The following is a 13,737-nucleotide window of genomic DNA, read 5'->3' as shown; positions in this document are numbered from 1 at the left end:
TTTGTTTTCACCCCTTCCGCCCCACTGAGCGTCTCGATGATCTAAAGGCGGCCCTGCTTCGTTAGGGGGTGAGGCGCAACGTTCACTTGGAAATCCCTCCAGCTGTTTATCCTCGCTCCATAGCTCGCCGGTGAGTACAGGGATGTCCTCCTCCATATCGCGAATAAATTTATTTTCTAGACTCTCCAAGTTTTGAGAGTTAAATACAGAATCCCCATCCTCGAATCCCAGTGGATCGTCACGCGAAGCGACATCCTTCGCCATTTGACTTAAATTTAATTCATCGAATGCCGTTGGCGGTCTCATCGTAGCATGAGAAGCTTCCACCACTACGTTGCTAGAGTTACCAGTCTCAAGGGTGTGAAGAAATGACTCTTCATTTAATAGAGGTAATGATGAGTCGATGCCGCGAGCCAATGCCTGATTAGCATCGCTAGTTTCCTCGCGAGCCACCTCCGAAACGGATGCGTCTTGAGCCTTCTTAACGTCCCCCACTAGTCTCACAAAGTCGCTCATGTCCACTTCCTCCTTAATCACTGTCATGCGATGAACTAAACCGTCCAGCGCGGCATTTAAAAGAGAGACAGTGTCATACGCTCCAGCACGGTGGGCGCGAATTATTTCCTTTGCAGGTACACACGCAAAAATTGCTTCCATTGCGCCTACTCGATTTTAAATCCCCCACCGAAAAGATGAAATTTCTTATTGTAAACACAACTCACGGCTTTCAGCCCCAATCAGGTCGGCTTCCTCCCTCGCGTAGTGGTGTCTCCAGCCGGAACCCCGTAAGAACTCCGATCTCTCAGGTCCAAACCCCTTAGAAGCTCCTTGCTCTACGGTGATGCTGACTTCTGCGGCTTGCGAGTGCGTAGGCTAGAGTTGCTACTTCGGACTTATCACCGATGAGAAAAGTCTTGCCCACAAATGCTGTGTGGAGACAGAGAACAGAGTATCTCTCGCTAACTCTCGGAAAATACAGTGATCGACCGTACGACAACTACCCCTTATATAGGAAACCCAAGTGGGGCGACGCCTCCTTGAAAATATTCTCACTCTCGAGAGGAATGAAGAGGAGTTCTCACGCCGATTTCAAGTCACCCCCATCCACTATGCCGTCAAAAGAAAACCCTCAGAGGAGCTGTTACTCCCTTTTCAAACAACCACTCCACTATGCTGTCAAAAGTAAACCCCCTCGCCTATTCCACAGGTGATTTTTTTTATTAATGCACTCGCCAGTGTAAGTTAAAACCCTCTTAGCGACTAGTGGTCGGAGATGGAATAGATTGGTTTTCGTTGATTTTCCACAAGATTTTTTTTTCCACCGCACCGAACATTCCATTTCTGGGACAGCGTCATAGTTTTTTTTTCTTGCGTCGACCCTTTAAAGCTCGACTTTAGACGCGGAACCTATGTCGTTCTCTACAAAGCATGTGAATATCCATCAACAGTTCTGTCAACCGTCTTAGAGCGAGATTTTGAAAAACACCAGAAAAGGAAGGGGGCGACGCCTCCTTGAAAATATTCTCACTCTCAAGAGGAATGAAGAGGAGTTCTCACGCCGATTTCGAGTCACCCCCATCCGTTATGCCGTCAAAAGAAAACCCTCAGAGGAGCTGTTACTCCCTTTTCAAACAACCGCTCCACTATGTTGTCAAAAGTAAACCTCCTCGCCTATTCCACAGGTGATTTTTTTTATTAATGCACTCGCCAGTGTAAGTTAAAACCCTCTTAGCGACTAGTGGTCGGAGATGGAATAGATTGGTTTTCGTTGATTTTCCACAAGATTTTTTTTTCCACCCCGCCGAACATTCCATTTTTGGGACACCGTCATAGTTTTTTTTTTTTTTCATTTTCTTGCGTGGACCCATGAAAGCTCGACTTTAGACGCGGAACCTATGTCGGTCTCTACAACGCATGTGAATATCCATTAACAGGTCTGTCAACCGTTTTTTGAGCGTGATTTTGAAAAATACCTGAAAAGGACCAATGACGAGCGCCGTTTCCACCCCCTCCTCTCCCTACCACAAACTCCTGATCAGTGCTTAAAGTTCCACCCTCGTCATTCAGCGCTACCCAACGGTCACGGAAGCATCTCACTCTTCGCTAGCACCGAGCACCGTAGAAACTATTTACCATGGGTTACGTTGGATCGCCGAAGTACACCAACGAGGATATCGAACACGAGGTAAGCACCATGTCCTATCCTCTCCACACATTCATCGACTTAGATAACGATTGCTATTCAAATCATTTGGTAATAATATCTCTATTTCAGATTAGGATCGCCCGACAGCTTTCGTGGAGTTCGGAGTTCGACAGCTCAGATGAAATCGAGCACGAGGTAAGCCTAGACACTCCTCCCGATCGGGGGTACTCTATCGCGCTCTTATTTTCTCTGAAAATATATCCACCGTTATATTTTATTATTTATATTAATGGGGGTTATTACATTTATTTCAGCTGAACATAGTCAACGATATGTCGTGGGAGTCCGATTACTCGGATTTTGAGGAGTCGCCATCTGGAGAGAGAGATAATTTTCACTGCTCCACACCGGTAGCGGCGGACCGCGATTTCCCTGATGGATTCTGGTCCCCCGCGCATCTGACACCCGACGTAGGAGAGCTGAACAGCACGGCGAACACCATAATCGTCGACGAGCCTGCTGGCGGGTGGGAATGCCAGCAGATCGAGGTGTCGGAGCCGAGACTTGGAAATTACTCGGACCTACTCCTCAGCTGCGATGTAGCCCCCACTACTTCGCAGACTCAGTGTACCTGCGTGGCGTGCACCGAGTGCATAGAGGCCATAATGGCCGAAGTGGCTGATAGATACCCTCAAATTTCACCCGATAACCAAGCCCACGCCTTCACAGTAGAGAGTGTTAGCATCAACCGTAGTTGCGCGTGCACTCTTTGCGACAGATGTAGCGCCGAAATTTTCACAGATATAATAGCTATGTGGAATTAGCCGATCTGTAAATTAAGGAAATAAAGCACTGTTGACAGAACTCTCTGCTTTCTGTGTCTTGTTTGTTTATCCTCCGTCATACCCAACCCCACATCCAACCTTCGACATTTTCCCATACTCCTCCAACGGGAAAATAACGGCCGCTTGCCTAATAGCACCTGCAAACGCGTGAGGGGCTTCCCGTCCCACAAAATTATGACGCCAAGGAGTCTGGACCCTGAGAGGTGACATGCCAACGTGTGGGTAAGGCCCGGGTGGTGCCTGAAAAACGCGGTAAGTTACAGGGAGGACAACAAATTCCTCCCAACCACCCCCCGGCTCCAAAACCACTTAAAACACCCTCTCGGTTCCATAGAACAACTGTGGAGGCGGGGACCTAGCGCATCCCACTCTGGCCACTTAGCACAGATGAGGTATAGGCTATGGCGACAAACAGTCTCAACCCCTCCCCCTTCTCCTCACCCCCCTCGTTTTCAAACGACGTAAGGGCCTCCTTGCCTTCCCCCCACTCCTTCCCCCACCCCACAAGCGGTCAATGACCTTCCCCCACCTCCTCATGTTCCAAAAACCCAATGACGTAGCGGTCAATGAACTCCCCCACCCCCTGGTTCCAAAAACCCAATGACGTAGCGGTCAATGAACTCCCCCACCCCCTGGTTCCAAAGTCCCAGGGATACTACTGCTATCTAACGTAAATTTGATTCCCAAGGAGGTTAACGTTTGCTATAGCCCCAGTAGCCCCCCATAGGTCCGCCACTGCTGGTTGGCCCACCTTAAAATTAATTTTATCGTTATTTTCGGAGAATAAGAAAAGAAATTTACCACACACTTATATTTAATAATGACACATGGTAAGAAATGTTTGCAATTTTATCTACTCTTTGTTTGAAAAATAAGAAAAGAAAAGATACACGAAATAATCGAAATATAATTTTCACTGGGTCATTTACAAATAATATAAAAGCAAATTTCAAATAATCCTTTTGTCAAGATATAAAATCAAAATTGATGTAACAGGCCATCCCGAGACCAATAAATAATATTCAGAGCACATGCAAGTCGCGAAGTACTACAACCCATTTCATTGATTTTTCTTCCTGAAATTATGCTTGAATCTATCTTGAAATATCTTGATATCTATGCCCAGCAAGATATGCATGGCATTTGCCCAGCTAGAAAATCACGATTAGGAAAAGTAAAAATTTTATAATTTTGTTATTTTCTGGAAAGTAATAAATGAAATTATTCATGATCTTAGATGCAACAATGACGCAACGAGTGAAAAATTTCATTTGGAATTTAAGACAGTTATGACAATATTTAAGACAAATGTATGGAAAATATTTAACCTTCAAAATTTTAAATGATATTTTCTCCGGGTAATCACGCAACAATTGAACAAAATTTTAAATGAAATTCAGATGGATTGATATAAAATGAAATAATAAAATGAAAGAAAGAGAACTTCCTTAAAACCGTAATCGATGTACATACAGGGTACTCCCGGGTCACCAAATACTAGTGCGCCAACCGGTAATCGGCCCTATGGAAAGAGAAATCATACGCATCGGAACTTATTTTGTCCCAACGAATTTCACGCGCCTAAAATTGTTATTAAATCTACATCAGCGTATAATCATCTTATCTCTAGCGTTAAAAAAACGCAAGACCCATTTTATTGCTTCTCCGCTTAAAAAACCGTTGGGCCACTCCATCCCAATTTCATAACAGGTACTTCAGACTCAGGAAAATTAATTATAATTTAATCATGTCGTTATTTCTGGGAAATGAAATATGCAATTTTTCATAAACTTAGATAGAAGCGAGGCACAGTAAAAAAATTTTAAAACGGGATTTCAACAAAATACGACGCTAAAACAAAATAATTAGCCTGGAAAAAAATGAAAATATATCTTTCACTATGTCATTCATAAAAAATAAAGAGAATTTCCATTGTAAATGCACCTCAATATAAATATTACACATGAATAGAAGGATCAACAACTTTGCTATTTTCACATAGTAATTTATTGAGGCCGACCATGGTTTCGTTACACAGTAACATTATCAAGGTGAAAAATGCAAGTAAATTGACAGTGTTGGGTAGGGAAATCTTGTAGTGTATTTCCACACCCAACCCTCTGCTATACATACTATCAATTTACCTGTATTTTTCACCTTGTTACGAAACCATGGTCGGTGTCAATAAACTGCTACGTGGAAATAGCAAAGTTGTAGATCCTTCTATTCCTGCGTTTATGTATTTCCACCAAGTTACGCCCGCTACTAATAATAATATTACACATCATTATTTGTGAAGCAGAACATCCCCAAACCAATAAACAATATGCAGAATCTTCCGGAAATCGGCCCAGTGGAAGACTGGCATCGAAAAATGTTTTTACGGCGACTTTAACGCGCTAAAAACTGTTATTGCTCTAAGATCATCGTAAAAACATGTAATCGCGTACGTTTCAAATTCACAAGACTCATTGCAATACTTTTAAACTAGCCTTGGGCCTGCCCACCCCAATTTTCGGGCCAGATAGATATGGGAATTCGTTTTTCCCCGAACCATATAGGACTTTAATAAACGCTAGTCCGAACTTCGTTTGAGCACTTCATTTTTTTTAGCTGTAAACGGCTGGTGTCCTAACACCCTCTGCCACACGCCTTTTAGGGGGCTGCGGGGTATTATGTAGATGTAGATGAATTTCAAATTAAGGATTTCACACTCAGTACAATTGAAAATTTTATGACTCCGTGTTAACGGAAAATATTTACGAAAATTTTATGAACGTATATACAACTGAGCAGCGGTGAAACAAACATTTGACGAAAAGGCACGAAAAGATCCGACTCATTTCGGACCAGGCCGGCATGAAGCTTTTCACTTTTGAAAGTTAAGGATCCCATACACTTTATTTTCCGCGTCGCATAGTTTCATGCCGTGTGGCACGAAATTATCCGAAAAAGTGGTTAAAAAGCCTGACCGTGCGTGTGCACCGCGCGGGGGTTAGGAAAGGGACCGCCGAGGACACAAAAGACCAGCTTATTGGATGTCCCTCGAGCCCATGCCCTTCATAGAACTGAATGACCCTTTTCTATCCCCTCCGCGCGGTCTTCCACTGCTATTTGTGGTCTTTTTTCCGAAAATATATTCGTAGCTTATATGTGAAGTTAGTCATGAATTCTTCGTTTTTCGCTTATCACATGGAAATTTCAATCGGAGTTCTAGCGTTAACATCAGTGGAGTTCATTTCAGTTCCAAATCAGCCAATATGGAATAAAAATATGTAGTCTAAATCCGTCAATATGATCGTTAGGAGTTCGCTTAAAACTTCTTAACGCTCAGACAAACACAAGGAATTCATTTTATATATTATTAATCCATGGGAACAACAAATATTTGATTATATATAACACGGCTAAATTTCACGGCCCAGACCTAAATTACATAGGGAAAAAGTAATTACGTGATCGCTTTTTATTTTAATCCCTTGGTTGACCATGTTTTTCTATGATTATGGTGTTATCACAGCTGTAGCCCGGGCTCGATCTTCGGAAAAAAATATTTTACCATTCATACGACTTACCTTCCATGCGGGTGATTCGGGATGGGCGACCTCGTATTTGTCGACTCCTGGTATCTCTAAGTAACGTAAATCTGTATGGGCTATGTGTGTTACGGAATCTTTGATGTGTTACCTCGTAATGTAGACGAGTTTCGATCCGAAATTCTGATGGAATCGTTTTAAAATGTCACATTTACATTCTAACTTCCAGTTTTCTGTGGGTCCAGTATTTACCTCTAGTGTCGTACATTTTTCAGTTGAATTTTAAAACGGTGGTATCGTCGTGCTTTCGTTTCATCTATAATTGTGGTGAATTTCTTTTCATATTTACCGAAAATAAAAATTTTAAAAATGTTTCACTTTTCCAGATTTTGTTGATGGTGTCGTAGGCAGTGGGTTGGGCCATCCAATACCTAGATTTCAAGGGGGAAAAGTAAATACGTAGTCCATTTTTATTTTAATCCCTTGGTTGAACATGTTTTTCTACGATTAGGGTGACATCACAGCTTTAGGCCGGGCTCGATAGTCGGAAAAAAATATTTTACCATTCATACGACTTACCTTCCATGCGGGTGATTCGGGGTGGGCGACCTTGTATTTGTCGACTCGTGGTATCTATATGTAATGGAAATCTGTATGGGCTATGTGTGTTACGTAATATTTGATGTGCTACCTCGTAAGGTGGATGACTTTCGATCCGAAATTCTGAACGAGAGTTTTGAAAATGAAAGGTTTAAATGTTTACCTCGATTTTTTTTCGGTCAATTATTTTCCTTTGGTTTTTTAAAATTTTCAAATGCATTTTTAAGCGGAGGTTTCGTCGTGCTTTCGTTTCCTTTGGGATTGTGGTAAATTTCTTTTTATTTTTACCGAAAATAAAAATTTTTAAAATATTTCACCTATAAATTTTTAAAATATTTATACCTCGTAATATATATAAGTTTCTAACTGAGTTTCTTATGGAGTATTTAGACAATGTCAAATGTAAAATTAACTTAGATTTTTTGGTGGGTCAATTATTTTTCTGTAGTGCCGTTTTATGATTCCTTTAAATTTTTAAACGGTTATATGGTCGTGGTTTATTTCTGCTATGATTGTGATAAATTTCTTTTAATTTTTACCCGAAATGAAGAATTTAAATTTTTTTTACTTTCTCAGATTTTCTTGTTGGCATCGCAGGCTGTGTGTTGTGTCATCCCATGCCTTGATTTCGAAGAGGAAAAGTTAATGGATGAGGTTTTTAAATTTTCGTCCCTTGGTGGAATATGTTCTTCTGTGATTAAGCTCTTATCTAAGGAGAAGACCTGGCACAGTCTTCGGGAAAAAATATTTTTCCGTTAATATCACATATCTTCCACGGGCATGATTCGGGATGGGCGACCTAGTATTTGTCGACTCGTGGTATCCCTGTGCAATGTAAATTGGTATGGGCTACGGGTATTACGTAATCTTTGGTGTCTTACCTCGTAATGTATATAAGTTTTGATCTGAATTTCTCATGGAAAACTTAGAAAATGTCACATTTAAAATTAACTTCGATTTTTTTTGGCTTAGTTCTATATTTTCCTGCAGTGCCGTAAATGTTTCGGTTAAATGTTAAAACGGTGATATCGTCGTGTTTTTACTCCTTCTATACATTTAATAATAATAATTATGGTAAACTTCTTTTTATTTTCACCGAAAATAAAGAATTTAAATTTTTTTTAGATTTTTAGTTGTCGCCGCAGGCTGTGGTGTGAGCTACCCCGGGCCTAGATTTCAAAGGGGAAAAGTAATTACGTAGTCGTTTTTCATTTTAATCCCTTGTTTGAACATTTTTTTCTACGATTGGGATGTTATCACAGCGGAAGGCCGGGCACAGTCTTCGGGAAAAAATATATTCCCAATCGCATCACCTATTTTTCCATGCCCTTGATTTGGGGTGGGCGAGCAAATATTTGTGGACTCGTGGTATCTCTATGTAATGAAAATCTGTATGGGCTATGGGTGTTACATAATATTTGATGTGTTACCTCATAATGTAGATGAGTTTCGATCCGAAATTCTGAAGGAGAGTTTTGAAAATGAGAGATTGAGAGATTTAAAGGTTTACTTCGATTTTTTTGGGTCTATTATTTTCCTCTAGTGTCGTAAATTTTTCAGTTGAATTGTGAAACGGTGGTATCGTCGCGCTTTCGTTTTCTCTGGGATTGCGGTAAATTTCTTTTCATTTTTACCGAAAATAAAAATTTTAACAATGTTTAACTTTTCCAGATTTTGTTGATGGTGTCCAGGGCTGTGGGTTGGGTCATCCAGGCCTAGATTTCAAAGGGGAAAAGTAATTACGTAGTTGTGTTTTATTTTACTCTCTTCGTTGACCATGTTTTTCTACGATTAGGCTGATATCACAGCTTTAGGCCGGGCTCCATCTTCGGAAAAAAATATTTTACCATTACCTCTTACCTTCCGTGCGGGTGATTCGGGGTGGGCGACCTCGTATTTGTCGACTCGTGGTATCTATATGTAACTTAAATGCATTTGTAAACGGAGGTTTCGTCATGCTTTCGTTTTCTTTTGGATTGTAGTAAATTTCTTTTCATTTTTACCGATAATAAAAATTTTAAAAATGTTTCACTTTTCCAGATTTTTTTGATGGCGTCCAGGGCTGTGGGTTGGGCCATCCAAGACCTAGATTTTAAAGGGGAAAAGTAATTTCGTAGTCGTTTTTCATTTCCATCCCTTGGTTGACTATGTTTTTCTACGATTAGGCTGACATCACAGCTTTAGGCCGGGCGCGATCTTCGGGAAAAAATATTTTGCCATTCATACCACTTACCTTCCATGCGGGTGATTCGGGGTGGGCGACTTTGTATTTGTCGACTCGTGGTATCTCTATGTAACGTAAATCTGTATGGGCTATGTGTGTTACGTAATCTTTGATGTGTTACCTCGTAATGTAGACGAGTTTCGATCCGAAATTCTGATGGAGTCTTTTTAAAATGTCACATTTACATTTTTCCTTCCAGTTTTTTGTGGGTCAAGTATTTTCCTCTAGTGTCGTAAAATTTTCAAATGCATTTATAAACGGAGGCTTCGTCATGCTTTCGTTTCCTTTGGGATTGTGGTAAATTTCTTTTCACTTTTACCGGTAATAAAAATTTTAAAAATGTTTCACTTCTCCAGATTTTGTTGATGGCGTCGAGTGCTGTGGGTTGGGCCATCCAAGACCTAGATTTCAAAGGGGAGAAGTACTTACGCTGTCGTTTTTTATTTCAATCCCTTGTTTGAACATATTTTCCTACGATTGGGGTGTCATCACAGCTGTAGGCCGGGTCTGCAGTCTTCGAAAAAAATATATTCCCATTCGCATCACCTATTTTCCATGCGCTTGATTCGGTGTGGGCGAGCAAGTATTTGTCGTCTCGTGGTATCTCTATGTAATGTAAATCTGTATGGGCTATGGGTGTAGCGTAATCTTTGATTTGTTGCCTCGAAATGTAGATGAGTTTCGATCCGTAATTCTGAAGGAGAGTTTTGAAAATTAGAGTTTTAAATGTTTACTTCCATTTTTTTGGGTCTATTATTTTCCTCTATTTTTTTACATTTTGCAGTTAATTTTTAAAACGGTGTTATCGCCGTGTTTTTATTTCTTTTGCGACTCTGTAAACTTCTTCAAATTGCTACCGAAAATAAGAATTGAAAAACTTATTACTTTTTCATGTATTATTTTTGTCGCAGGCTGTGTTTTGGGCTATCTCAGGCCTTGATTTCAAAGACGAAATTTGAATGGAGAGTTTTTCATTTTCATCTCTTGGTTGAAGATGTTTGACTATGATTAGGGTGTTCTCACGGCTTTACGCCGGGCACAGTCGTCGGAAAAAAATATTTTCTCATTCATGTCACTTCCCTTCCATATGGATGATTTGGTGTGGCTTCCTTATTATTTTTCTACTCGTGGTTTCTCCATTTCTATTAAAACGATTTGGGTTATGGGATTCCCATAATCTTAGATGTGTTCACTCGTAATATTGGTGACTTTACATCTGAAATTCGCTTTAACGGTTTAAATGGGTTTAAAATGACGAATGAGTTTAAAATGACGAATTTAAACCCATTTCTCGAATATTTTTCTGGCAAATTATTTTATTTCTCCGTCTTTTATGTGTGAAAGTTATTTCAAACCCTCAAGTCCTATTATTTTGATTTTATTAAAGTGTCTATACTTTTTCCTTTCATCGCAGCTGCAAATTAATCAGACATAAAAATTTTTACTGTTCCTGAATTTGATTTGGTGCGGAGACTGTGGGTTGTGCAAGCCCAAGTTTAGTTTTTAAAGAGGCTAAGTGATGTTATATGATTGTTTTTCATTTTTTCCATTTGGTCTCGTATGTCTTTTCTGTTATGTATGCTTTATCTCAGCTCTAGGTACGTCACAGTCGTTAGAAAAAAATGACTTCCAAGCCTGTTCAATCCTTTTTCATGGGCGTGATTTCGTGTGGGCGCCATAGGCGGATCCAGGGGGGGGGGGGGGGCACGGGGGCACGTGCCCCCCCAGACCCTCAAAAATATGCAAGATTTTTAATACGGTCCCATTATCATTGCATTCGTTTTGTATTGCGAGGTATCCTTGTGCCCCTCCCAGGAAAAAATCCTGGATCCGCCCCTGGTGGGCGCCCTAGTATTTGTTGACTCCAGGTTACTGTATTTATTATTAAACGATTTGGTCTATGGACGCTTTGTAATCTTCGATGTTTTTTTATCGTATATTAGAGGAGTTCGGACAAAAAAATTCCCTGCAATTTAAAAAAAATTACCCATTGAAACTTTGATTTGTTGGTAGGTCAATTATTATTATTTATTTTCCTACTTCGTTAATTCCAATTTTAGAAACTGCTCCGGCTGTGCCTTTATTTCGTCATTGCATGTCAGAATTAGGTTTGCGTTTTGAATAAAATTCGCTTTTTACCTTTTTGAATGTGTCAGTGTAAATGTTAACCACTACTGAGGATTTCTTCGGTGTCGAAATGTAATAGCGCCCTATTTAAAAAAAAATTTGGTTTTTCTATGTGAGCTGAATGGTTATGGGGATCCTATGTTTAATAAATTTTGTTATTTCTTCTTTCTTATGAAGTTCGTTGTTTTAGATTATTCGTATAGGTGTTCAAATGAATGACCCAGTGATATATGGCCTACAATCACTTTTTTCGACGAGGCGTCATTCCGATAGCGCTCCCGTTTATATAATGTCTTTTGTTTCTTTATCGTTATACTACGATGTTTTTAATGATCCCCTTCACAGATTATAATATTTCCCATTTCATTAAGGAATAATTTCATTCGTGCCTTGTCTTTATGCTATGTAACATCCAATGTCAAAGTTTACCTGATTTCTCGTTTCCCAAGGGGTCTGTTTTTGGAATAGCGCCCTAGTAATTACAGTGTTATTGTTAACATACATTTGCTCTAAACGGGTTGCAATGGTACGTTACATATATATTGATTGCTTACCTCTACTTGTACGCTTGTTTTCAAAGCATTGTCGCTTTTATGTATTTATGAATAACCCAATAAAGCTTTGTCTACACTAATATGATAAAGTCTTATTTTCACCCATTATATCAAAAATACATTATTTTCATATTGTTAAATTAAATCATTAACGTTACTTTAACTATTCCACCTCGTTTCATTAACAAATTCGCTTAAATAACAATAATACAAACCATTCCTTCTTTACATATTCACTGTCGCTATTTCCCAGGGCGTGGGATGACCTTACGTGGGTCAAGATAATGGACCCGTAAGCACATTATTAGGCCGTGATTTGTGAAATTTCAGCGGAGAATCTTTTGTCTTGTTCTTAAAATCTGAATGGAAATTATTGATATAATTTCTCTTTTTTAGTGGTGTTCGTGGAAATAAGATGTCTTTGGAGATGCGGTATCTCACACGGAATTTATTCTCGGTTCCATGGGATTTTCTTGGTTCTTCAAGTTTCTTCTGTGAATCTGGTTCCGTTCATTATGTGAAAAGTGTCCCTTTAAATCGGCAAAGTTATCATTGAGAACCAGCTGGTACATGCTGATAAATCTTCGTGTTCAGAAATCTCGCGACGTGTACCAAGTGTCTCGACTAGTGTCGATCGCCGGTGATTGCCGGCTGGCCTCGGCGGCTCTGCCGCCGGGGAAAGCCGGCCGATGCCCCAGACCCCGCACCCCGAAAATGCACCAATCTGGGCGGAAAGTTTTGTTCAGGACACCCTAGTTTCGGTGCTGACTTTATTGATGATTTTTTAAATAAAATGTTTCATCTGTTACAATTATTGTTGACAATGCGAAATGAAAGGAAAGTGAGCATTTTTTAAAAATAGTGCCGTTATTAAGTTGTACGGGTCGTCGCTGCCGATGTTTCGCTCTAATTACCGACTTCTTGTGTCCGCAATGTATGTGTAATTTGATTTGTGAAGTTACAGTTAGTGTATTCGCTCCCGACTTTCTTCGTGTGAACATTTCCTGGACAATTTTATTTGCAATTTGTGTTAATTAGATTTGTGAAGTAACAGTACGTGTCGTGTTGATGTTGATTTTCTTCGTGAGTACTTTTTTTTGGACAAGTGTTCTTGTAAAGTGTGATCATTTTATTTGTTGAATTGAAAGTGAGTTTTACGACGTTAATAAATACAAGTTTGTGAACTCAGTAATTCTTGTGGTGGTATTTATTGCTGAATAATCCTTGGTGTCACTTGCGCAATTCGTCATTGTGGTTGACAAATATACTCGTACAACTGTCGATTGCATTGGTATAGTTGGATATTTTAGACTTTGAGGTAATATAATAGATACATGTATTGTATTGCAACGTCCGAAGATTTACGTGACATTCATTATGAGATGAATATCATGTGCTATTGTAAACGGACTGAGAAGCAATATGCCATTTCCATCGACCCTTCCCTTAAACTTTAACTCATCATTTTTGTGACGGCATAAATCATTATAGGTAAGTTTTCACGTAATTGAACATGGTTTTCAATGGCTCGGAAATGAAATTATTCAAACTAGCAGTAACTGAGAATGGACGTAGCTGACTGGAAGACGACTTTGTCGCTTTGAGTATTTTACGCAAATTTTGGATATCAGAGACACAAAGCTGGTGATTGCAACTTTATTTGGGCACTTATATATATATATATATATATAATATTAATGGTTTT

At 39.7% G+C, this 13,737-nt stretch overlaps 1 protein-coding gene across 2 annotated transcripts; it reads left to right on the top strand.

Annotated features, from left to right (window-relative positions):
* The first annotated feature begins 413 nt into the window (after positions 1-413).
* Positions 414-2,990, top strand: LOC124171795. 2 transcript variants are annotated; one of them, XM_046551116.1, is made up of 3 exons: positions 417-2,185; positions 2,276-2,341; positions 2,461-2,990. In XM_046551116.1, the coding sequence occupies exons 1-3, from the start codon at positions 2,135-2,137 to the stop codon at positions 2,968-2,970; spliced, it is 627 nt and encodes a 208-aa protein (XP_046407072.1). In that variant the 5' UTR covers positions 417-2,134; the 3' UTR covers positions 2,971-2,990. The 2 variants fall into 2 exon arrangements, with proteins under 2 accessions (XP_046407071.1, XP_046407072.1); XM_046551115.1 differs by having other exon boundaries at positions 414-2,341.
* The last annotated feature ends 10,747 nt before the right edge of the window (positions 2,991-13,737 follow it).

Source organism: Ischnura elegans, chromosome X (genome assembly GCF_921293095.1).
Source record: "Ischnura elegans chromosome X, ioIscEleg1.1, whole genome shotgun sequence".
Taxonomy (NCBI): domain Eukaryota; kingdom Metazoa; phylum Arthropoda; class Insecta; order Odonata; family Coenagrionidae; genus Ischnura; species Ischnura elegans.
The sequence above is the reverse complement of the archived record's forward strand: the minus strand, read 5'-3'. Positions and strand labels throughout refer to the sequence as shown.